The 26,952-nt window shown below is 40.1% G+C and overlaps 1 protein-coding gene across 1 annotated transcript in view; it reads left to right on the top strand.

Moving 5' to 3' along the window:
* The window catches only part of ARID1A (AT rich interactive domain 1A (SWI-like)), a 96,227-nt gene that overhangs the window by 19,993 nt on the left and 49,282 nt on the right, over positions 1-26,952 (top strand). Inside the window, 3 exon segments of the mRNA XM_006903765.1 lie at positions 16,368-16,583; positions 18,586-19,038; positions 20,029-20,145. Coding sequence (XP_006903827.1) covers positions 16,368-16,583; positions 18,586-19,038; positions 20,029-20,145 — 786 coding nt within the window.

Raw genomic sequence — 26,952 nt, 5'->3', positions numbered from 1 at the left:
GATGAATTCTTTCAGAGAAGTTGTTTGATTTCCTTCTTCTTCTTTGCTGTTGAGTTGTGGACGACTCATAGCGACCCTATAAACGAAAGACCTGAACACTTGTACACTTAGAGACTTTTACAGTCCTTCAGAAATAGAGCAATCCCTTAGTTAAAAGGGTTTCCAAAAAAGTGATCTTTTATCATTTTGGGAAGAGAGCATTTTCTCTGAAAACTGATGATTGAAAATGCCTTAGATGAATAGAACTTTGTAATTGTTAGGGAATTCATTTTAGTGCTCTGGTGGCTTTATATGAAGGGGGGCATAGTCATGTAAGGATTTGTGCTGCTCATGCAAAGGCTGAGCCTCTGGGGCTTCAGATCTCTGCAGGGCAGTGTCCCCTGTGTGATTTATGTATAGTCTTGGGGACCCTAAGGAGGGTCAGTTATGAGTCAGGTCAACTTCATGACTGTTTTTGAGGGAGAGTTTTGTTTGTCTCATCTGGAGCCCAAGAAGAAACGAAGCAATACCAGTCCTCTGGTTGTGTTTTTTTGGCATGACTCTTGGGTGGATACCTGTGAATTGGTTATTACAGTTGGCTCTCATAACTTGTGCTTGAGTTTGCTGGATGAGTCAATGACTCTCCCCTTTTTTTAGTCTCTTTTTCTCCTTATGTATAGTCTCCTGGAAGGATGTAGGCCTTATTGTCCCGCAGCCAGGAAGGTTGTCTTGCCTTGTTCTTTTTTAACTTTTGCTAATGCATGGTGTGGATGAGTAGCAGGACTTTGAACCAGTTCGTTTTGGCTTGACCTCTTGCTGAAAATTTTCATTTTCATTCCTAATATACGCCATCAGAATCTACAAGATCTTCAGGAAATTCTTATATATACACCTGAGCCTGATGTCTGGTTAATGTCTTTCCTCTGGATTTAGTCAGACTGATGCTTTTTGGGTATGTCTTTGAAATGAGTTCTTGTTCTGCATAGGGGATATCATTCCCTAATCTGGTTAGACTTTTTTTATGAACAGAATTTTTTATTGACTGGAATTTTCATTTTCATTCAATTTGGACACTTATGGAAGTTTGAAAGAATTGAACAAAACTGTTTTGTGTTTTTGGTTTTTTTTTGGCAGTGGAGATGCAAACTAGGAAGTGAGTGAACTTGGACTTGACTGAAGGAGCTTTAGTGGCCTAGGGTAAGGAGCTGCACTGTAAACCCAAAGGCTTGAGGTTGGACTCCTCCACCAGCTGCTGTGGGAGGAGAAACATAGCCTTTTGAAATTCCTAGCTGGAGGGTTAACTGTGAATTGGTTGCAACTTGATGGTATATAACAATACCACAGGTACATAATAAAATAATCCTATTCCATCTTAGAGGAATTAGAAAACTAGAGTGTGATCCAAATCACAGGGCTAGATTTGACCTCCAGTGTATTGGTATATATCTGGTGAAATAATGTTTCTAGGTAAAGCCAAAAGGAGGTTAAGATTCTGTTAATATCAGAGTCACACAAGCAGTACTGTTTTCCCTCTATTTAAAATTAAAGGAGTCACCTGATTTTAGGAAGCTGAGTAATGATAAAACTAAAACAGGGAGATTTCTGGTCAGTTTTTCTGCAGTTAAGAGTCTTTCACTAGCCTTCAAAGCTGTGAAGTAGTGGAGGGGTGAGAAGAGAAGAAACGTAGAAACATTAGATACAGAGGTCGGTGAGATTGAGACTAGGAGGTTAGGGGTATATTGAGAATGATTGTGCCTAGTTCTGGACTTGTGGGTACTGGTACTGTAGACTTTGATCTATTCCAAAATCTAAGTTGAGCTATGTGGAGTTTGTCAGAAACGGAAAGTTCTTTGGTTGTAAGAGGTCTTCACTTTTATATTTGCCCTGCCTGGAATGTCAACAGGGGAGGGTCTCATAAGGGAACTGGATCAACAGCTGCTGCCTGTCCCTGGAATCACAGGAAGCAGAGGCCTGGTGCCTTTGTATGGGAGCTCTGCAGCCAGACAATACTTTGTGCTGGCAGGGCCATGTGGTGAGTCACGTGACCTGGGGCTGTTTTCTGCTGGGGTCCTTACCCATCTGTTCTCTCGGCTCTTTCTGGGTTATCAGGCGCCAGTCCAAGTCCTCCCAGGCAGCCAGCTTCATGGCCAGAGATTATGAGCACTAACCTTCCTGGCAGGGGCGGTGTGGCTTCGCGTTTATGCAGATTAGCCATGTGTTTCTCACTTCAAGGCCTTCCACAGGAAAAGGCTTTTCCTGTGTTTGGCTCTCAGTGGGCGGTTCCCAGCTTACTGTACTGGGACTCAACAAGCAGCAGGCATGCACGCGAGGGATCACAGTACATTGGCCCCCCTCTCCCATTCCACCTCCAATGCTACGTCACCACAACACAACCACTCTCGCTCTCATACTGTTGGTGTCATTCATTCGGTGCCAAGATTGCTTTAAAAAATTCCCTTGGCCCCAGTTCAAACAGGAGTACAGCTGGGATGTGTTAGATTTTAGGCAGTCTGCCCTCAATTTGAGATGAGTTATAAATAGCAGTGCCGACTTCCTTAACTACCGCTCTCTGAGGTAAAATGCAGGTTAATTACTGTGGGAATCAATTAGGGGGTTCTTTCGGTTAAAGAGCCAGGGATGCTTTTTTTAATTGTTATTACTAAAAGTCACACAACAAATCTGGCCAGGAATAAATTGAAAGCACAGGATGTAAGAAATAATGTATATCCCAAATCCGAAGCTGTAGCTTTATATAAGCCCTGACTAGTTGACATTCAGGGTAACAGAACAGTAGTGGTCATGGCTTTTCTTTCTGGTGGACACCTTTTCTGCAGCCACTCCCCATCCCTCTTAATCTTGATGTAGTATCCAGTTCTGTACCAAGTCTGTCTCCTTAGAGTTGTTGCCTGATCACTTCCTTTTAGCATCTTTGAATTAGGAACAAAGCCTGGAGCTTTCCTCATTTGGGCTTTTATTTGACAAAATGATGAGGTTTCTTTTTCTTTGTACACTGCAGCATGGTCTGATGCATTTTGTCATATGGCATCTTTCTCTTGGAAGTTGATTTATTGGCCTCATCATCTCTGCCTTCTTTATCAGTCATGGTCAAAAGTTGGGGGATTTGTATCTGTGCTTGACCTATGAGTTCACAGAATTGATTTCCCTTTGCATAGGCGACATTTAGTTTGGTTGCACCTGTAGATTGAGTGTGTGACTCTTGTTTTTGTTTTTGTTTTTTTTTTCCTTGGTGCAATAAATTTTAAGTAACCAACCTACCAAGAGAACTTAGAAATTCCATTTATTTCTGGAGAACTTTCTATGCAAGTGGTTAGTTTGAAAACGGTTTTGAATGTCTTAAACAAACCTACTAGGCATCCTTGCCTTTAAGATCCCTAAACTTTTTCTCTTCTGATGCATTTCAGTTAGTAGGCACATGGCTAGTGATCTGGAAAGAGAGAAGTGGATGGTTGAGATGAGAGTTTCCTTATGGCTCCTTTTATTTGTGAATGCTGGAGCATATATAGCAGCACCTTTTCCCAACTCCTTCAATATGGGACAGAATTTTCCCTCCCAATTACTGTCTCTGTGACTATCCTTTGCTTTTAGCAGTCCGCTCCTGTGGTTTCTCATTGAAAGGATTTCCCCTGTCTTTCCCAGAATCTCTGGTCCTTTGCAACTAGAGTTTGGTTATTTTTCATCTGCTGCCTCTTCCTTGGTGCCTGTGGACTGCTAATAAGACCCATTAAGTGAGGATTTCAGGCCTTTTCTCTGTTATGAGAAATTTGAAAATAACATGTGTAACAGCAATTCCCAAATCTTTCACAGTATTTGTATTTGTTACATCTCTCTGCCTACTTCCGATTCTAATAGCAAACTCACTGCCATTGCATTGCTTCCAAGTCGTAGTTACTTGCCATTGGGTTTCCAAGACTGTAAATCTTAACCAAAGGAGACTACCTATCTTTCTCCTGAGAAGCCACTGATGGATTCTGACTATTGGAGTCACAGGATTTCCGGTTAGTAGCACATGTTACAGATTGAACCACCAGAACTTCTGACATTAGCAAGTTTTTAACTTTGACATAAACTTGTTTTGATTGATAAAAATGTTTTAAATTGCTACATTTTATACTCTGTTGATTACAAACCTTTATTGAGTAAAGAAGATAAAAAGTCTGAACAAGAAAAGGAAATATCCTAATTTTATCTCTAGAATAAGATTTTTTTTCTTTTAAATTAATTTTTGTGTCTGTACTGTCAAATCAGATCTGACTGGTACAGGAGGGGATTTGTCCCTCCTTCTCCACCAGAGCATCTGGTGGATTCAAACCGCTCACCTCTGGGATTGCAGTGCAGCTTCTTGTCACTAGGTCACCAGAGATCGCCTAGAATAAGAATTTGACTCGTAAGAGAGATCAAGAGTCCTTGAATCTTTTACTGTCTAGTTTTCATGTAAGTAGCTACCCTCTGTTGGAAGTCTGGATGTATATCCTGATGGAATAAAAAAATCTGGCTTTATTTTTTAGCTCTGTGTATGTCTGTGTGTGATGTTTATGCAATTTTATGAGGAGTTCTGTTGAGTCAATAGTTGAGGACATTTGGCTGGAAGCTGAAAGGTTGACAGTTAAACCCACAAGCTGCTCCTTGGCAATTTTCTACCTTAAGTTTCTACCTTGGAAATCTTATGGGGGAATTTTACTCAGTCATATCACTGTGAGTCAAGTTAAGTACAATTCGTTGTGACCCTATGAACAACATATCTGGACCTTACTCAGTCCTGAGCCATCCTTGTTATCTCTGTCTTACTCAAGCCCATTGTGGTAGTCACTGTCAGTTCATCTCATTGAGTGCTTTCTTCTCTTTTACTGATCTCCTTTCTTTCTTAGCATGTTGTTTCTCTCTAAGGGCTGATTACTTCTGAAAATATACCCAAAGTAAGATCAACTTTCATTATCCTTGCTTATAAGGGACATTCTGGTTGCTCTTTCCTCAAGGCAGATCTGTTTGTTTTTTCCAATATCCATGCTATGTTCAGTACTCTTCACCACCATCATAATTTAAAGACTTCAGTTCTTCTATCATCATTACATTGTCCAGCTTGCAGATGTGTAGAAAGGAGCTGAAATATCAAGATTTAGATCAGGTGTGCCTTAGTCTGTACACTGACATCTTTGGTTTTAGCACTTGGAAGAGGTCCTTGACAGCTCATTACCACAGTGCAACAAGTCTTTTGATTTCTTGGCTGGATATTGATTGTAGATCCGAGTAAAAGGAAATCATTGACAACTTCAGTCTTTTCTCAGTCTATTATGATGTTGCCTCTTGGTCCATTTGTGAAGATATTTGCTTTCTTGATGTTGTGATATAATCTATATTGAAGGCTGTAGTCTTCAGTCTTACACAATAAGTGCTTCAAATCTTCACTTAAGTGACCAGGGCTATGTGATCTATATAATGCAGGTTGTTGATGAATCATCCTCTAATCCTGGTGCCACATTCTTCATACAGTCCAAGTTCTTGATTGATTTACTGAGCATACAACTTGAATAAGTATAAAGAAAGTGTGCAGCCATAGAACACTGTAGATCTATTGTACAGATGGCTTATTTTTAAAGGGTTGTATTCTCCCTCAATTATTTGCTCTAACATTCCTTTTATTTCTTAGTCCAATCCAAGTTCTTTTTTCCCCTCTTCTTACCTGTCTTGTAAGGGAGATCTGGTGGCCTAGTGGTCAAAACGTGCACTGCAGTTCTAAAGGCACGCGGTTCTAATCTACCAGCTGCTCTGCAGGTGAAGGGTGGACATTTCCAACCATGTGATATACTGCCTCTGAAAACCAATGGAGAGTCAGCAATGAGTCGGTTGTGGGTACTCAGCAGCACCCCCACGTGTCTTATGAAACACGATAGACCTATGGCCTAGTGACGGATGACTTGATTTAGTCATTCTATTTCTATTCTCCCCTACTCTGTTCATTGGAAATGTCTTTCCCCCTCCAGCAACGTAAATTCTATTGTACATTTGTGTCTCACCATACGCAATTCATAGGAATCAACTGTCTGTGTAGAAAGAGGCAGTAGAAGAGTTTAATATCGTCAATCAGAATAAGATTGTGGGCCAGCTGCAGGACAGACCATCAGTGTTCATACGTAAGATCAAATTGAAGCTGAAGAAAATTAAAACATAACCACAAGAGCCAGAATTCCATTTTAAAATATCCTACCTGAGTTTAGAAGCCATCTCAAATAAATTTGAATGCATTGAACACTAATAGTCAAAGATGCACAAGTTGTACATTATCATACATTAAGAAAGCAGAAGGTCATTTAAAAGATAGGGGGAAAAGACAAGACCAAAATAGATATCAGAAAAGATTGAAATTAACTTCTAAGGAAGATAGAACTGCCCAAGTGAATGGAATAAATGATGGAGCGCACTGAACAGGTTTTACAGGAAGGCCTGAGCATACAAACTCTAATGAAATGTGCAAAGATTTGGAGTTAGAAAATCAAAGAGAAGAACATATTCAGCATTTCTCAAGCTTAAAAGCATAGAAGAAAATGGAGTTGCAATACTGAAGAAATCTATGGGCAAAATACTGAATAATGCAAGAAGACAGAAGGAATACATAGTAACTACCAAAAAGAATTGGTTTATATTTAACCATTTCAGGAGGTGGTATAAGAGCAAGATTCAGTGGTATTGAAGGAAGAAGCCCAAACTGCACTGAATGCTTTCACCAATGCAAAACGAGGCTCCAGGAAGAGACCATGAAGTGTAAGGGTTATCATTCTGGATGTCAGATGTTCTTGAATAAAAGCAGATTACCACGGAAATACTTGCTTGAGTTCTATTAACTACACAGACTATGTAAATCGTAACAGATTATGAATAACATGCAAAAGAATGAGAATTCCAGGACACTCCTCATGTGGAACCTATACATACACCAAGACATAGTTGTTAGAGTAGAATAAGAATTCTGCATAAATTAAATTCCAAGAAGGTATGTGTCTGGATTATATCCTTTCATCTTCTGTATGTTGTTTTTGTTGTTATGTGCCATTGAGTCGCTTGTGACTCATAGCAACCCTATGTAGAAAAGCCCTAAATGCTGTTCTATCCTGTGCCAACCTTGCCGTCTCCAACACAATCATTCCCACCACTCCACTCACAGAATCAATCCATCTCATTGAGGGTCTTCCTCTCCTGTGCCGTCCCTCCACTTTCCCAAACATAATGTCCCTTGCCAAGGATCAGTCCCTCCTTGCAACATGCCCAAAGTATGTCAGATAAAGCTTCAGAATCCTTGACTCCAAGGAGCACTCCGGCTTCACCCTCTCCAAGACAAACCTGTTTGTTCTCCTAGCAGTCCATGGTGTATTCAACACTCTTCTCCAGCACCACAGTTCAAAGGCATCAATTCTCTATCATCCCTATTCAGTGTCCAACTCTCCGATGCATAGCACATAATTGTGAAGACGATAGCCTGGTCCAGTGGTGAGAATCTTTGTCTTCTCGGTATTGAGCTCCAATCCATGTAGGAGGCTGCAGTCCTTGACCTTCTGCAGCAAGCAGTTCTTGTCCTCCTCAGTTTCAGCAAGCAAGGTTGTGTCATCTGCATAACACAGGTTGTTGATTCTTCCACCAATCCTGATACCACATTCCTCCTTGTACAGCCCAGCATCTTGGATGATCTGTTCTGCATACAGATTGAAAAGGTATGGAGACAAAATATATCCCTGACGGACCCCTTCTTGATTTTAAACCATGTAGTGTCTCCCTGCTCTGTTCTGACGACTGCCTCTTGGTCCAAGTATAGGTTTCACATTAGCACAATCAAATGTTCTGGGATTCCCATTCCTCTCAGAGTCAGCCATAGCTTGTTGTGATCCACACAGTCAAAAGCCTTCGCATAGTCAATGAAGCACAGATAGACATTCTTCTGGTATTCTCTGCTTTCTGCCAAGATCCATCTAACATTAGCTGTAATATCCCTAGTACCATGACCTCTTATAAATCCAGCCTTCACATCTGGCAGTTCTCTCTTGACATATTGTTCCAAACGTTTTTGGATAATTTTCAGCAGAATCTTATTTGCATGTGATATTAATGATAATGTTCGAGAATTTCCACACTCTGTTGGGTCACCTTTCTTTGGAATGGGAACAGATATCGATCTTTTCAGTCAGTCGGCCAGTTGGCTGTCCTCCAGATTTCTTGGCACAACTTAGCATATCCAGGCAGTGTCCATCTATTGAAATAAATCAGTTGGTATGCTGTCAACTCCTGAAGCCTTGTTTTTTTGCCAATTCCTTCAGAGCAACTTGAACTTTCTCCTTCATCACCATAGGCTCTTGCTCATATGTTATTTCATGAAATACTGAACAAAAATAATGGGGGGGGAGCACATAAAAAACTGGATTATATGACGAAGAATGCAGCACCATGTTCGAGAAAGAGTAATTAACAACCTGTGGTATTGTAGAGGAGTTAACCTCCATTGCTGAAAGCAAAGAGTACTTGGAACACTTCCTGATGATGATCAAAGACAGTGGTTTTCAGTTTGGCTTATACTTCAACATAAAACATAAATCATAAATCTCCACAAACTGGACCTGTAAGCAACATCATGATAAGAAAACAGATTGGAATTGTTGAGGATTTCATTTTACTTGATCACAACCAACAGTCAAGAAATCTGACAGCATATTACACTGGACAGATCTGCTGCAAAAGACTTTCAGGAAGAAAGCAAACGGTCATTACAAAGACAGAAGAGAAAAAAAAAAGACCAAAATGGATGTCAGAAGACACTCCGAAGATTGCACTGGCGCGCAGAGAAACCAAAGCACAAGGAAGAATTCAAGATACTAAAGAGCTGAATAGAAGATTCCAAAAGGCAGCATGGGATAACAAAGCAAAATATTACAATGAAATGTGCAAGGAGCTGGAGTCAGAAAATCAAAAGGGCTGAACCAGCTCAGCATTTCTTAAGCTCAAGGAACTGAAAAACAAATTCAAACCTTGAGTTGCTATAACCAAGGATGCTTTCAGCAGAATATTAAATGATCCAGGAAGTATTAAAAGAAAATGGAAAGAATATACTGAGTCACTGTATTGAAAGGAATTGGCAGATACAGAAGAATTTCATGAAACAACATATGAACAAGAGCCTATGGTGATGAAGGAAGAAGTTCAAGCTGCTCTGAATGAAATAGCAAAAAATAAGGCCCCAGGAATAGATGGTATACCAATTGACATATTTCAACTAACACATGCTGCCCTAGATGTGCTCACCATGTTGTGCCAAGAAATCTGGAGAACAACCACTTGGCCAACTGACTGGAAGAGGTCTGTATTTGTTCCTATTCCCAAAAAAGGTGACCCAACAAAGTATGGATATTATAGAACAGTATCATTAATATCACATGTAAGACTAATGAGGACAGAAGGAGAATTGATGCCTTTGAGCGTTGGTGCTGGAGAAGAGTATTGAGGGTACCATGGACTGCTAAGAAAACAAACAGATTCATCCTGGAAAGGGTCAAACCAGGCTGCTCCTTGGAAGCAGCGATTCTAAGGCTCCGTCTAACATACTTTGGACATGTTGCAAGGAGGGACCGGTCCTTGGAGAGGGACATCATGCTTGGTAGGGTGGAGGGACTGCACAGAAGGGGAAGGCCCCCTTGAGGTGGATTGATTCCGTGACTGGGGTAATCAGGATGGGTGTGTCGGAGACGGTGTGATTGGCACAGGACAGAGCAGAGTTTAGGGCTGTTGTACATAGAGTTGCTATGAGTCGCAGGCGACTCGACGGCACATGCCAACGACATTGCGAAGGGAAAGTCTGCTGTTAGGGACCTCTCCAAAGTACTGAAGAGCGGTGATGTCACACTGCAGACTAAGGTGTGTCTGATAACAGGCCATGGTCTTTTGCAGTCAGTAGTTATGCGTCAGAGAATTGGACAGCGACTAGGGAGGACAGAAGGAGAATTTATGCCTTTGAGCTGTGGTGCTGGATCTTTTGCAGTCAGTAGTTATGCGTCAGAGAATTGGACAGCGACTAGGGAGGACAGAAGGAGAATTTATGCCTTTGAGCTGTGGTGCTGGAGAAGAGTATTGAATGTACCATGGACTGCTAAGAAGATAAGCAGGTTCATCCTGGAGAGGGTTATATATGCCTGCTCCTTGGAGGCAAGGATTCTGAGGCTTCGTCTGACATACTTTGGACATGTTACAAGGAGGGACCAGTCCTTGGAGAGGGACATCATGCTTGGGAGGGTGGAGGGACAGTGCAGGAGGGGAAGATCCTCTGAGGTGGATTGATTCAGTGCCTGGGGTAATCAGGGTGGGTGTGTGGGAGACAGTTTGGCACAGGACAGAGCAGGGTTTAAGGCTGTTGTACATAGGGTGGCTGTGAGGCACATGCGACTCGATGGCACATAACAAGATTTAATCTATATGTTGAGCAAATCATTAGAGAAGCTGGACTGTGAAGAATTCTGTGGCATCAGAATTGGAGGAAAACTCACTAATAATCTTTATTATGTAGATGCCACAACTTGGCTTGCTAAAAATGAGGAGAACTTGAAGCGCTTCCATCAGATGATCAAAGAATACTGCTGGCAGTATGGATTTCATCTCAGAGTGTCAGTAAAACAAAAATCCTAGCCTTTGGACTGATGATAGATAGCATCACAAAAGACGGAGAAAAGATTGAAACATAACAGCCCTATCCAAAAACTTGGACTCACAGTCAGTGCATTTGGTAGTGTTAATGAAAACTTCAGTGAGCTGCTTTATACAGTGGTTCCAACATTTGGCTCAAACATCTACAGTGGTGGAGACAGTTGAGATGAGATGGTGGTTGGTTCTGTTGTACATAGGGCATTTGGTGTTACTTTAAAGATAAAACACTCTCTTAATTTCCCGAAATTTAAAGGTACCTTTACTTAGAGTAATTAGCCACAATTAAATGCAGAATTTTATGACTTTGACTGAATTTATAATAGGATATGGAAAATGTAATAAGAAATTATAGTATGTTGAAATGTGGGAATGGCTTTGTGTTGAAATTTTGCGTTTCTGCTAATGGGAGCCATTGTAGATGGCAGAACAGGATAACTGCACAGAGCTGGGTTTATATATGGAAAACCATGATTTGAAACTGAAAAATGTGTAAAACTAGACCACACTGTCAAGGGGCTTTTTAGTCAGTGACACTTTTTGTCATTACTGATTAAAGCTACCACTTATTAAATTTTTAAGTGCCACGCACTGTGCTAAGTGTGTTGCATTTTACTTGAAGAACTGATAGAGCCAGATGTTAAAAAGTGAAAATGTCATCTTGAGGACTAAGGTGTTCCTGAGTCATGAGTTCCAGGCTATGGTATTTTTAATTGACGGTGAAGGAGTTAGGATTTGAACCTAAGTCTGTCAAGTTACTATGCTTTATACTATTTCTGTGTGATGCTGTATAATACCCAGTAAGTAGGAGGTTTGAATGTATTGTTGACCAGGAATGTGATTAAGAATAGTTTGTGATTTTTGCTCTAGAATACAGGGTCAGGATGGTAGCTCCTAGCCATGTGTGATTATTTAATTTATGGTAAATAAAATTGATACTCAGTTCCTCAATTCATTGGTGATACTTTGTTTTTAATAGTCATATACCACAGAAAATTTTACTGGACAATGCTTTTCTACAACATTGCTTCTCAGTTAGTAGCATGCATCAGAATTATCCAAGGATCTTATGGGTTAGGAGTAAAGCCTGTTCATACCAACTACATTGAAGTCTGAAAAGCCTGGGTGTTTATGAAGCATCATAGAAAATTCCCAGCTGTGGGACATCATGCTTGGGAGGGTAGAGGGACAGCACAGGAAAGGAAGACCCTAGATGAGATGGATTTATCCAGTAACTGGGGCATTGAGACTGGTGTGTCAAGAATTAGTGAGACTGGCTCAGGATAGGGCATGGTTTACAGCTGCTGTACATAGAGTCGCTATAGGTTTCAAGTGACTCCATGGCACATAACAACAGTCTTGGTTAATAGCTTCTGTTCTAGAATCTCCAGAGTAACCATGACAATGACTGTTTCTCATGTGTAAGGGGGACCTCAACTGTCAAGATACACTTAGAGCAGCCTGGCTCCTCTCTGTTCAGCCAGTATAGTTCCTTCACCTGGTGACCACATAAATAGCACTTGTAGTCTGAGATAAGATGAGGACAGGAGTGTAATGTGGGCATGTAAGCTTTCATCTTTTTATAGGTTAGAATAATGATACTTTGGGTCCATTTCCAACAGTATCTGAAGATGACTACATGATGTTAATTTTTTTTTTCTATAATTATATTTTATTATTTTTCATAAACATTTACAGAGATTTTGGGCTTCCACTCATTGTTGCACTATTCTCTCTACCCTCCTCCCAGTTTGTTCTTGTCCAAATGCCACAGTGCTTGTCAAAGCCAGTTCTGATCAATCTTCTTTGTCAGTGTATCCTTTGCCATTCCCTATCACTCCTCCCTGAGAGAGACTTCACCCTGAGTCATAAGGAAAAGGGCACGGCGTATTCTCTTAGCTACTTCCTGCTGAAAAGGGACGCTGTGGGTTTCAGGGTGAAGATCTTCTCTCACTACTCTAAAGGGCCCCTTTGGCAGTAGGAAACACATAGACTATTATGGAGATTGATTTTGGAATTCAGATGCACTCTTATTGATTGTGCTTGGCCATACATGTTCATATCTTTGAAGATGTATCATGGGGGTGTTGCAACCTAGAAGACACAAATTTGACTAACAAGTTATAAGTACATGAGTCCAAAAATTATGGAAAAGTAAAAGAAAAGATTCTTTCATTGTTTTACAAACCCTCCCCCAGGTCCCCTCCACCATGCAGCCCTCGCTCTAGTCTCCTGTGATGACAGAAATACCCAGTTACATGTCTCTTTTAAACGGTTCTCTCCCTCCTCTGTTTCAGTGCAGTACACATTATTGAACCCATCTTACTCAGTCTCTCCCCAACCCCAAGGACAGTCCCATTCTACAACAGTGGCATCATGTAATATTTGTCCTTTTGTGACTGGGATATTTCACTCAGCATAATGTTCTCCAGAGTCAACCATTTTGAATAATATTGCATGAGTTCCTTGTTTTTTAATGCAGCATAGTATTCCATTGTGCGAATATACCACAGCTTCTCTAGCCATTCGTTTGTTGATGGGCACTTAGGTTGTTTCCAACTCCTTGCTATTGTGAACAAAGCTGCAATAAACATGGGTGTGCATATATCTGCTTGGATGTCAGCTATGGTCTCTTCAGGGTATATTCCCAGTAGTGGAATTGCTGGGTCAAATGGTATCTCTATTTGCAACTTTTTGAGAAAGCGCCATACTGCTTTCCACAGGGGTTGCACCATTTTACACTCCCACCAACAGTGAATCAGGGTTCCAGTTTCTCCACAACCTCGCCAGCATTTGTTGCTTGCTGTTCTGTTAAATTTTGCTATTTTGACTGGGGTGAAATGATATCTCATAGTTGTTTTAATTTGCATCTCTCTTAGGGCTAGGGATTTTGAGCATTTCTTCATGTGTTTGTTAGCCATCTGAATGTCATCTTCGGTGAAGTGCCTGTTCATATCCTGTGCCCATTTTTCTATTGGATTATTTACCTTTATCTTGTTGTGGTGCTCAAGTATTTCATAAATTCTGGATATAAGTCCCTTATCTGATATGTTATTACCAAATACTTTTTCCCAGTCAGTGGCTTCCCTTTTTACCCTACTGGAGAAGTTTTTGGATGTGCATAGGGATTTGAGTCTTAGAAGGTACATGATGTTAATTTACTAGTCCAATGAGAAGGAGCCACGGTGATATACAGTTCATTATGTGTTGGGCTACTAGCCAAAGTTTTAATATTTTGAACCAATCAGCATATAGATTGAAAATATAGGAGGAAAATGGGCACTCTCCTGTAAATCCTGTAAAGATATACAGTCAGAGAAAGTCAATCAATGGAGGGGTCTCTATGAGTTAGAATTGACCTAACAACAATGGGTAGTCCACTAAGAGGCAAGGATAGTGAAACTGTCTCTTCCTGGCCACATGTTAAAAGTAGAGCTGAGTCCCTGGAGAAAGACATTTATTGAAATAGAGTCATCAAAAAAGAGGAATAATGGCAACAAAATGATTGACACGTGCTGCAACAATGTAAAGATGGTGTCTGCAGTGTTTTATTTGTTGAAAACAGAAGACAGAATTGCTGTGAGTTGGAACTGGCTGGATTTACCAAATAATAACAGTGTAACTTGAATTTAAAGGCATAAATTGTACCCAGACAATCCCTATAGCTCCAAAATGGTTTGAAAATACTATTAGAGCTCTTGTGAATTATTAGAACAATGAACCCTGTTAGCACAGTGTGTAAGGTATCAGTCCTGGAAGGTTGGCGGTTCAGATCTACCAATTACTCCTCAGAAGAAAGATAGTTTTTGTAAGGATCAATAGCCTTAGAAACAAGTTGAGGCTTCTCTGAATTGGAGTAAACTCAGCAAAAGTGGAGATTTTGGGTTGTGCAGAGGCAGGACTTGGGCAAGAATAGTTTGTTAGAATCAGCAGTTTAATAGCATTGGCATGTGGTAATGATTTAGGTTATGGTTTTACTGGGATTCACTCTAGAAACTTGAGGAGAGTACTTAACATTATTCCTATTACTTTTTAACCTAAAATCACAGCTGTAGCCTAAAGGAATATTTCTCTGGCTTTTTTCTCTTCATGTTTAGGAGAACAGATTCTGTAGCTTACTTTCTTATACCTTTTTTTCAGTGATAGATAAAAGACTTTGGAATTTTGGGTATTATACATCTTAAATTATAAGATAATTTATTCATTTGAGTAACATAGAATAACATCACTAAAAGGGACCCTAGGAATAATCTAGACAAATGGTTCTTTTTTTTAAAAAAATAATAAAATTTTTCTTTTAAACTGTTTTACTTATAAGGTTCGTACACTAGACCAGTGGTTCTTAGAGTGTGGTCCCTGGATCAGTAGCATCCTGGGATTTGGGAACCTCTTAGATCCACTCTAAATCTATTGAGTTAGGAATTCTGGTAGTAAGACCTAACAGTCTTTTTACCTAAACCATCTAGATAATTCTGATGCGTGCTAAGTTTAAGAACCACTTTTTATTTGAAATTTAAATGAAATTGGGACCCACAATATCTCCCTCTTCTCCCTTAAAGTAGGATTCCATTTTCAAGTTTTCTATCAGACATAATCCTATTCTCCAGTAACTCATAGTGACTCTAAGATCAACAGATCTGAACCCAGACCTGTGTTGTGCCATCCTCATCATCTCTAATAGACCTGAGCTTATTGTTAACAGTCACTGTGCAGTTCTTGTTGAGGGTCTTCCTGTCTTTTACTGACCCTCCACTTTACCAAGCATTAGGTCTTTTTTCCAAGGACTGGCTCAACGTGCTCAAAGTAGGTGAGACAAAAGTTGCTTAGAAAAACCTTTTTACTCCCAAACGTAGTAAGTGTGAATCTGTAACAGGGAAAAGTTACTGAGCTTCTGTGCTATGACCCTCAAATAGGACAAAAACATGCAAAAAAAATGAGTGCGGTAATTCAGTGTGTTGCCTCTTAAACAGTTTGGACAAATGTTATATTTCAGATAACCGTAAGTTAACTTTGAGCCTTCATTATTGGTGCTAAGCTTTCTCTTTATACCTTCTTGTTCTTTAAGAGACAGAAGTTCTCTATTCTTAAAGCTCCAAACTCTTAAATATTAGAAAAGATTAATTTTTAGTTGATTTACACAAAGCTCTGAATTCCATAGTTACAACTTCTTCAACAACGGTAACTTAGCTACTTTGCTTGTTTGGATGGAAGAATAGTTTTAACTGATTTAGCCATAGTGCATACAGGTTGCAGATGAACAAGGAAAACGGTCCACCATTGGAAAAAGAGAAATATCTAGACACTGTTGTATTTATATTCCTAACCATAGCATTGAAGATTCAGTTTCAGTGTTTCTGAACAAGGTTATAGCAGCAACTGAAGGCCTTTGTTTTCGTTTTCTGTACTATAGAATTAATGTCTTAGTTGTTGCGCACTTACCTTATCCTTTTAGATCACAAGTATTAGGACATACTAGCATAGTTCTTTTTATCTTACAAGATACTTTGACAAGCAAGTGGTATTTTCATTTCTAAAATTAAAGTTTGAAAGAAAAGTTAAGTGACTTGTTCAAGGACTTCTATGTCTATACTATTACTCATTCATTCTAACTACTAAAGTCTGGATGCTTGGGCTGTGAGTTCATATGGCCAGAAACCATTTAAATGCTTCAGGTTAATGAAATGCTCTTTATTTTGTAGCCGTCCAGTCCAATGGATCAGATGGGCAAGATGAGACCTCAGCCATATGGCGGGACTAATCCATACTCGCAGCAACAACAGGGACCTCCAACAGGACCGCAACAAGGACATGGGTACCCAGGGCAGCCATATGGGTCTCAGACCCCACAGCGGTACCCGATGACCATGCAGGGCCGAACACAGAGTACCATGGGCGGCCTCTCTTATGCACAGCAGGTAGTTGGTGACTCTGATTACCTTAACTCTTGTTGATGTCCAGGAGCTAGTCTGTGAGCTATAGACTTAGAACATTTTTAGTTTCCAAACCTCTGAACAAGTGCCTAAGCCAGTGGGCTCATTTAGTTGCAGTGTGCTACTAGTAAGGTCAAGATTGTGAACTCCACATCCCAAGTGCTTCAAGGAAAACGGCTTTCTGGCCACAGGTTGAACATACCTTTCTTATGACCTGGCTGGCTTACTTGTATATATTGAGTGGTGATTTCTGAAGAAAATGGCATGAACGAAAGTTCCTTTCTTTACAAGTCCTCAAACTTTTCAATATTATGAAATTGTCAGTTAACATGTACTAAGCTCTAAATTCCACTGAGTATCTGTCTATTGCTATTACCGAGACAACCACTAGTAATACCGTGTGTTCTGGTAACGGATATACCAGTTGACGTGTTCAGAATGAATATCTTGAAAGAAAATATAGAAAGGTTAAACAGTAAAGATGCTAACAAGATTACAAATATTAAGTATCTCCTTTTCTCCCAACTATACCTTTTTAAAAAAAATAACTATGTATGGTAAATACATTTGTAACATCATTTACCATTACAATATTCACATGTACAGTTCACTGACATTATGTTCATTATTATTGTTCAACCATCACTCTTACTTATTTTTAAATTCTGTCCTTAGGCTTAAGTTCAGTGTCCCCTGAGTAGAGTTCTTCTTTCCCCTTCCCTTAAGCCTATCCCTAGTTAATTTGAATAAACATAAATTTATTTATGCCTACCTGGTGGCCTAGTGTCAAGAAGCTGCGCTGCAATCCCTAAGGCACATGTTTCAAATCCACCAGCTGCCCTGTGGGAGAAGGATGGGCAGTCTCCTCCCATGTAATTAACTGCCTCTGCAAACCTGTGAGAGTCAGCTATGGGTTGGTTCTGACTCTATGCTATACAACAGTTACTTATATATATATATTCCCTGTAAGTGCAGTCATTCATTAACTTGGTCTTTTGTGATTGACTGACTACATTCAGCATAACATTTTTAAGATTTTTCCATGTTGTAGCTTGTATCAGGCTTCACTTAACCATTATCATTTAATTGTTTGTTATGTTGTTTTGTTTTGCCAGCATTTTCTATCATTTATATTTGAATCATACTCATAGTGAATGATGAGGAACAGAATATGCATCCTACCTTTTAAAACTCTAAAGCAAAATACAACCTTAAATTAAAAAAAATAGATATAATCTCTTCCTCTCTCCCTGGGAGAAAGTGGAAGATGATGTTCATTTTTTACCTCCTATGAAACCAAGTATGTCCTTAGTGCCTAGAATATATTGCCTACTACAGAGTAACCCAGTGCCCAGACATAATTTTGAATGAAGACTATAGAGGCAACCAAGGTGGCCAGTGACTTGTGTATTGTCTAGAGTGCTTAGATTTTGAAAACATTGGGTTTTCAGATGACTGGGCCAGGCGGTTACTATATGTTGTGATTAGAATACTAGTGCTTGGGAGAGAGGATGTCTAGTCTATGACTATGGTAACAGAAAGGAATAGATTTAGTGGGGGAAACAGCTACACTTGAACTCATAAATTGTCCAGATACTGTATGAATTATCACTGAGTGAATGCTGTATACTTCTAAATAAACCAACTTGCCCTGGAAACTAAAGGGTTATGGTTTGCATACACTAGTTGCTCCAACAGAAAAAGATGGGCAGTCTCCTCCATTGTGATTTACTGCCTCTAAAAACCTGTTAGAGGGTCAGCTATGAGCCAATTCCAACTTGATGGCATATAACTGCAACCTATATTGACCATCCTTCCTAGCTTAGTTTAGATGGGGATAGTAGAAAAAACCTGGACCCTGTGAGAGTGTAAAGCTTGGCTTGCCTGATCTAAAAAGCCATTCTTTGGTCATATCTTCTAACAAGAATACCTTACCGTTCTTCATCCAGAAGGGCAAATGCTAAAAGTATCCTTTCCTTTCCTACAGATTCCTCCTTATGGACAACAAGGCCCCAGTGGGTATGGTCAGCAGGGCCAGACTCCATATTACAACCAGCAAAATCCTCACCCCCAGCAGCAGCAGCCACCCTACTCCCAGCAGCCACCATCCCAGACCACTCATGCCCAGCCTTCTTATCAGCAGCAGCCGCAGTCTCAGCCACCACAGCTCTCGTCTTCTCAGCCTCCATACTCCCAACAGCCATCCCAGCCTCCACATCAGCAGTCCCCAACCCCATACCCCTCCCAGCAGTCCACTACACAACAGCATCCCCAGAGCCAGCCACCGTACTCCCAGCAACAGGCACAGTCTCCCTACCAGCAGCAGCAACCTCAGCAGCCAGCATCCTCGACGCTCTCGCAGCAGGCTGCATACCCTCAGTCCCAGTCTCAGCAGTCACAGCAAACTGCCTATTCCCAGCAGCGCTTCCCTCCACCACAGGTAAGGTACCCCTGCCTCTTACTGTTCCATCATATGACCACAGACAACCCTGGGAGTTGCTAACAGAAGAACATTGACATACAGATTCTCTGTAGTGCACCTAAAAACCTTTTAAACTCTTGGTAAACTTGCAGCCTGGGTTGATTAGTAAAGGCATAATCATCCTAATTTCTTACCTTCTGACTGTTCTTACTGATGAGGAACTTGGACATTGGAATGTTTCATAGCTAAGAAATTAAAGATAAATGGAGATTTTTTTTTTTAGAAAACCTGTTTATCGAAACAAATATCCAAGAAAATACGGACAAAACAATCACAGTACATTCATTTCCACTGTAACTCTTTATAGTTATTATATAATTTAGTATAATCTTCCATCAGACTCACATTAAATTTTTTAGAATAGTCTCTGTGGTAGCAGATCTTTGTCTTTTTTGAGGGTAGATTTGATTTTTAGAAATAGATAAAATTCACTTGGCATCATGGCTGGTGAAAAAGTTAGATGATGAAGTCTAAAAATAGCAATTTTGCTTTATTCTGTAAAGAGCAAAAAGAAATGTCTGGATGACAAGTCCACTAAAGGTATGGTGCATTACTAAAATAAGTATCTTGTTCTAAGATGATGTCTTTAAAGGAAATACACTTATTTCAGTGAGAAATTCTTGGGTGGATTGTTTTTGTTTTAAATTAACTGTTGTCATTCATCAATAGAGAACATCTTATAAGTTACTCATAGTTTGGTATTTAACGCCAAGAAGTTACTGTAATCTATGTGGCAAAAAATGAGCTACCATACCATCAGAAGGAAGAGTTATTCTAGTCTTAAAAGCCAACAAGTTGAATTTTCCTGTCTTTACATACTATAGTTTACAAGGTCTATCACATTTAGCTTCTGCTGTGTGACAGAGCCCTGTAGCTTATTCACCGGGAGGTAATCAGGCCTGGTTTATAAAAACTAAGCCTTTCATAGTTTTATTTTTCTTGTTTTAGGAGTTATCTCAAGATTCATTTGGGTCTCAGGCATCCTCAGCCCCCTCAATGACCTCCAGTAAGGGAGGACAAGAAGATATGAACTTGAGCCTTCAGTCAAGACCCTCAAGCTTACCTGTGAGTATTCCTGCTGAAGAAAACTAAGAGAACCAGTGTCTAGTTGGGTTATTGTGGTGATACTGAGCTGAATAGCAATGAGCTATTGTTGAATTCAGATTCAAAATTCTATACAAGGAAGAAAGGTATATATATGTTTTCTAGCCTTTTATTCATAGTCTGACCCTTGTAAAATAATTTGTTCTGGCTTCCTATGAGGGAATAGATTTGATCTTGATATAGAGTTTATTTTTTTGTTAATCTAGAGTTTTAAGCATGGATCCATGTGAAGGGGCAGGAAGGAGTGGTATATGGGAAAGAAACAGTGCCTGCTCTCCATCATTTTATGGCCTTATCTTGTAACCTTAATTTTTAAATTTTTGCCTTAACATCTAACGAGAAGGGGGGACTTGGGCTGCATTCAGCTTTGCAATACTGGTCATGGGTAGACAATAAGTGGCTTTTCTGGTGGTGGGTTTTTGTGAATAGCTGATTATATATATATATAATACAGTGCTTGACGCCCAGGTGCTTGATTTGGTGTTTGTAAGAATGGTGTTCTCGTACTCTGGTGATTAACAACTTGGACTGTGGAACCAAAGTTCTTGGGTCGACTTTGCCACTTCCTCTGTAACATTGGGCAAGTCACTTCACCTCTCTGTTCTTAGTTTTCACATTTGTAAAGTAGACTTGTTAATATCCACTTAATGGAGTAGTTAACCTTAAATACTTTAATAGAGAATGCTGACACATTGCAGTCAAGTTGGCTCAAACTCCTAGCAACCCTCCCTTGAATTTCTGAGGCCCTAAATTGTAAGAGGAGTAGATTGTCCATCTTTCTCCCTTGGTACATGGCCTCTGGGTTAGCAGCGCATCTCACCATGGACTATGCCACCACAGCTTTCTTGAGACATTGCAGGCACTGTATAGTATCATCCCTTTCACGGAGGACATGGAGATGGCATTTGACACTTGAAAGACCTTAAACACGCTTCAGTCATAGGCTGGTTCTGGGAGCATTTATCCCAGAGTGTCAGCTCTGCCACTACCTCTGGACAGCTCCCTCTCTGGTTGGCATAGGAATAATTTAGGCAGCCCTGAAATAAAATCTAATTAATATAACAAGTACCAAATTCTTCCTTATACAACCTGCTTCGCTTAGGATATGGAAATTCAACCTCATATATACAGATCAGGATCTTAAAGTCTTGCCTCTACTTGGACTTGAAGTGTAGCTCTTCAGTTATTTCTGACTGAAGATAATTCCTAAATCTAGGAGTAGGCAGAAGGTAAGACCTCCATCCCTGTTTCTTCCCTTGAAGCTCTCTGCAAAATAACCTTGGGCAAAGTATACTGGGTCTCAGCACCTGCTCTCAGCTTCCCAGGCCAGGACAAATAGCGAGCCGAGACTTCTGAGATTGTGTTGACTGTGTTGAGTTGACACACTCTTAGCTGAGAAATAGTGGGTAGGGAGTGTCTGAATAAAGCAGTCAGTCATTGTTCCCATCTCATTAATGTCTGTTGCAATCTTTTTCTGCATTCTCAACTTTACCAGAATATGCTTTTTTAACCTAATTCAATCAGAAATGTGAAACCACTCCCTCATCATCTATGGTCTGTGGCTAAATCTGGGTGAGGTGCTGCTGTGGCAAGAACCCAAATCAGTTGACTTTGCCATGCTCTAAATTACTTCTTTTGAAAAAGTTTCTGCTACTCCTGATAACCTTTCACTAGAACTGCATTATTGTGTCAGGCCTGAGAAAGGTTGTATCCAAAACACCCTTTGTCTTCCAAGGCCTGAGGGTGTAAACTTTGTACAACTGAATCCAAGAGCTTCTGATAATGACCTACTGAAGTACTGGTTTTGGCAGTCTCTTGGGCCCAGGGGAGGGTTCTTCCTTGGAAGCCTATCAAGGAACATTTCTAAGTTTAAGTTTCTACTATAGGTTCATCCAAATGGATCACATGGAACGTAAGCTGGCTAGGTTGTTGCCATCTTGTTGGTTGAGTAGTTTTTTGGATGGTGTTTTGTTTTAGTGTGTTTCCCCTCCCCTCGCATTAAGAAACAAAATGTAGTTAATTCTTTGGCATTTTGTTTTGATGCCAGGTTTGTCTAACCAGGGTTAGAAAAACTCAGTGCCTGAAGGAATGAGATGTCAAGATTTCCTATAAGAGACTCTTCTTTCCTTCTTTCTTTTAGAAAAAACCAAAACAAACCAAAAAACCCACACAAAACAAACAAAAACCACACACACACACAAACCCCTCAAAGTCATTGCCATCAAGTCAGAATTGGCTCACCACTGTCCCACGAGTGGTTTTCAGAGACCGTAAATTGCACTGGAGATTGCCCATATATCACCAGCAGAGCTACTGAGAGGTATGGGCTTGGTGTTAGCAGTGCAACCACCCTAGGACTGCACAGTCAGAGCTTTCTTTAGCAAATCCCTACATTAGATAGCATAATGTGTTCCATATTGGGCTGCTGATCAAGAAGTACCTTTCCACCAGGATAAAGTTGACACAACCTGCTCCAATTAAGATTTTGTTGTTAGGTGCCAACAAGTAAACTATAACTTAGCTGAAACCTTGTCTTGTCCTGCACCATCCTCATGGTGCCATGCTCACTAAAGTTCATTGTATAGCACCTATGTCAGTCCATCTTGTTGAGGATTTTTTTAATTTCTTGATTGCTGCTTCCGTGGGTCTTGATTGTGTATCCAAGTAAAAGGAAATCTTTTACAACATCAGTCTTCTCTATATCCTTCAGAAACTCAATGGAGACTCATTCTGAATTGGAATAAACTAGATAGCCCTGGGTTGGGTTGGTTTGCGTTAGGTTGGATTGGGTTTGGTTTAGGTTTTCTGTGCCTTTCTTCACAAGAAAAATTGTGGGGGTGCCTGCTTACATTTAGTACCAAAGCAAATGCGGGGCTTACTAGAGCCTTTCCGGTTTCCATGTAACTTCACTTACTTGCTTTAGTTGCTTGGCCTTAGAGGCTTTATGGTTGTGATTCTTAATGTAATGACTCAGTATGGGTTTTGATCTAGGCTATTTGAAAACCTGGGTTTTGAGGTTTCCTTCTCCCTACCCCCCTACCCCATTGTCAATACTGTTGATTCTGCATGAGTCAGAAGTATATTGACAGCAAGTTTTGTGGGGTTTTTTTTCTTTTTTTAATTTTATTTTATTTTGTATGTGTGTGCCGTTAAATTGGATCTGACTGGTACAGGAGGATATTGTCCCTCCTTCTCCAGCAGAATATCTGGTGGATTCAAACTGAATGCCTCTGGGATTACAGTGCAGCTTCTTGCCACTAGGCCACCAGAGCTTCCGACAGCAAGTTTTTTAAAGATGCTAAATATTGTCTTGATTGTGATATTTTCATACTTTAAAAGACTCAAGGGTTTTTTTTATTACTCTTAGAATAAAGTCCAAAATCCTTCATATTATCTAGAAGTATCAGAAACAAAGATTGTGACACTCTTCCACGTTTCTGATTCAGTGGGTCTGAAATGAAGCCTGAACATTTATATTTCTAACTGGTTTCATCAGATCCGGTTTTAGTAAATTCTTTTGTTGTCTTTACTGACCTAAAGCAAGGTTTATGTTACAGTGCAAAGCAAAACAAAAATTCTTCACTATTTAAGACATACAAAAAGGGCCTATAAAGAAGAATTCATTATTAGAATGCCCATTTCAAAACTCTGCTGACACTTTTTAAAGTGCCTTATATGAACCTCTGAGTTCATACCCTTCCCTTTCCCCACAATAACCAGAGAAACACCATCCTCATTTGAGGTTTCTTTGCTACTTCTTTCCAGAATCTCTTTACTAATACCTCTGCTTTACTGATTATCTTACTTGGTCCTCTTCCTTACCCAAGGAGCCCTGTGGTAGAGTGGTTTAAGTGTTGAACCACCAACCAAAAGATCAGCAGTTTGAATCCACCAATTGCTCTACAAAAGAAAATGAGGCAGTCTCCTGTTTAGATTTAAAGCCTCAGAAACTCTGCACGGCAGTTCTGCTGTCCTGTAAGTTTTACATGGGTTTGGAATCAACTTGACAGCAATGGGATTGTTGACCTTTATGTCCAAACAATTATCCAGTAATACTCAAAGCCATTGTCAAGGACTGCAGCCTCCAGTATGGATTGAGGCTCAATGTCAAGAAGACAAAGATTCTCACCACTGGACCAATTGGCAGCATCAGGAATGGATGGTGAAGAGATTGAGATTGTACACAGCTTTAGCTTGCTTGGCTCCACAGTCAACAGTCTTGGCACCAGCAGTCAGGAAATTAAAAGGCACATTGCCATGGGAAAGTCTGCTGTTAGGAACCTCTCCAAAATACTGAAGAGCAATGGTGTCTCTCTGGAGACTAAGGTGCGTCTGATACAGGCCATGGTCTTCGCAATCACTTGTTATGCATCAGAGAGTTGGACAATGACCAGGGAGGATAGGAGGAGAATTGATGCCTTTGAGCTGTGGTGCTGGAGAAGAGTATTGAGAATACCATGGACTGCTAGGAAAACAAACAGGTTTGTCCTGGAAAGGGTTAAACCGGGTGTCTCCTTGGAGGCAAGGATTCTGAGGCTCCGTCTAACATACTTAGGACATGTGAGGAGAAACCGGTCCTTGGAGAAGGACATCATGCTTGGGAGGGTGGAGGGACAGCGCAGGAGAGGAAGGCCCTCTATGAGGTGGATTGATTCAGTGACTGGGATAATTGAGATGGGAGTGTCAGAGACAGTGCGATTGGCACAGGACAGAGCAGAGTTTAGGGCTGTTGTACATAGGGTCGCTATGAGTCGCAAGCGACTGGACGGCACATAACAACAACTACTCAAAACCATTGGTTCTTGACCATGGCTACATGTTAGAATTAACGTGAAGACAGATTGGTCTTTGACAAGCAACGCACTAGGGCTTGGGTATTGGTATTGTGAGAAACTATGCCTAGTAATTCTGCTTTATAGCCTGAGTCAAAATGTGTTACTCCAGACTGTGTTCAGTGTCATACTGTTTGTTAGTGCTTATCACAGTTGTAATTTAAATTATTTATTTGATGCTAGTCTAGTGAGGGTCTAATTGTTCTGCCTTATCCATTGGCATTGTTTATGAGTTGCCATAGAATTAATTGCAACTATGGCAATTCATGTATGTCAGAGTAAAACTGTTCCCTAAAAGTTTGGCTAAATCTTTTTTAATTAATTTTAATGAAAATTTACAGAGACTTTGGATTTCCATTCATTCATTGTTGCACTTTTCTCCTGCCCATCCCTCCCCCCAGAACACTCTTCTCTTTGAAAAGTAAAAGAAAAATTCCCCCATTGTTTTACAATCCCTCTTCCAATGACTGAACTTTTTTAAGATTACCACTTTCTTCTGAGTCACCTTTGAGTAGATTTGAACAGCCAGTGTTTTGATCAGTGGCCAACCACTTTAACTACTTGTACCACCCAGTGCCTGGAATATAGTGGACACAAGTGACCATTTTGTTCTGTATCCAATACATTGCTCATTTATTAAGTTCCTCCTAGCAGAGAAACAGCTTGTCCATATTACCTGATTCTTGTCTCTACTACCAGAGCAAAGGGGGTATCATAGAATGTTATAGGAGGGCTTAAATCCCATTTTAGAGTAGGGATTGTTTTACATCTTCTTTAACAGTGGTTTTAGGAAGAAATTGGATTAGGGTTTGTCATTTAGGATAATAAATGAATTGTTGGAGTTTTTTTCCCATGTTGGACAGGTAACGTGCTGGCATCATAATAAGGTTTAAGGGAGGCATGTATCCTCCAAAAGCATGAACACCTTATCATCATGTTCATGGACCAGAAAAGGATCTTTTTTAACTGTTTTACTTAAAGTCTTTTCTTTTTCTCATTTTAGGACAAACTCTTTAAGGAAGAATTGATACAACTTTATTATAGTAATTTTTTACAGTGCCTTGGAGTTATGTTTTTAAAACTTTTTATTTAAATGTCACAAGCATATGCTTCTCAGTTTTTTTTAAGGCTTATTTACAAATTTACGTTTTGATCTTTAAAGTATACCTGGAATGGGGGTGTTTATAGATATATCTATCCAAAACCAATGATAGAAATGGATAGAAGCATGAAAGCCCTGTCTGCAAAAGTTAGGTAGATGAATTCTCACATTTTCCTTTTTCTCTCATTGCAGTTTAGCCAGAACTCACTCAAAGCTGGTCTTCCATTGGATCTCTGAGGTTATAAATGATACGGGAGGGGCTTTGCCACTTGTGGATTCACACCACTGGAGAGACTTGGGCCTAAAAGGCTCCTGTCTTACATTTTAACATGCCTTTAAAAATCTCTTGAAGAGTAATAAAAACACAGATTACTAAGCCCTACCTCAGGGATTCTGATTTTGTAATACACAGAAATTTACTTTCTTGACAACCTATTTGCAAACTACTGTTGAAAAGCACTACACTTGATGGTCCTTTGAAAATGGAATTGTTAAGGGAGGGGGAAAATTAGGAAATTAGAATCTACCATAGTAACTTGAGTAATAGTAGTAATTTACACCGTAATTTGGCTCTGGATAATCTGGGAACAAAATGCGTTGAGTTGAAAATGGTGTAAATAGGTACAATTTACTCCTGGGCTAGGATGATCCATGTTACCCTGGGAGCTATCTTGTACTCTGTGGTATTTATCTCTAGATTCCTTCCATCACTGGGGCCGTGTAGTTGATCACTAAATCTTAAGTCTACATTAGAAATGGATTTTAAATGTGATTCCGCCTTTCTACGAAGATGGCGCCGAAAGCGAAGAAGGAAGCCCCTGCCCCTCCCAAAAC

This window comes from Elephantulus edwardii, unplaced genomic scaffold, assembly GCF_000299155.1.
Source record: "Elephantulus edwardii isolate Elephantulus edwardi_28Jun2011 unplaced genomic scaffold, EleEdw1.0 scaffold00028, whole genome shotgun sequence".
Taxonomy (NCBI): Eukaryota; Metazoa; Chordata; class Mammalia; order Macroscelidea; family Macroscelididae; genus Elephantulus; species Elephantulus edwardii.
Note: the sequence above shows the minus strand (reverse complement) of the source record. Positions and strands in the feature narration are given on the sequence as shown.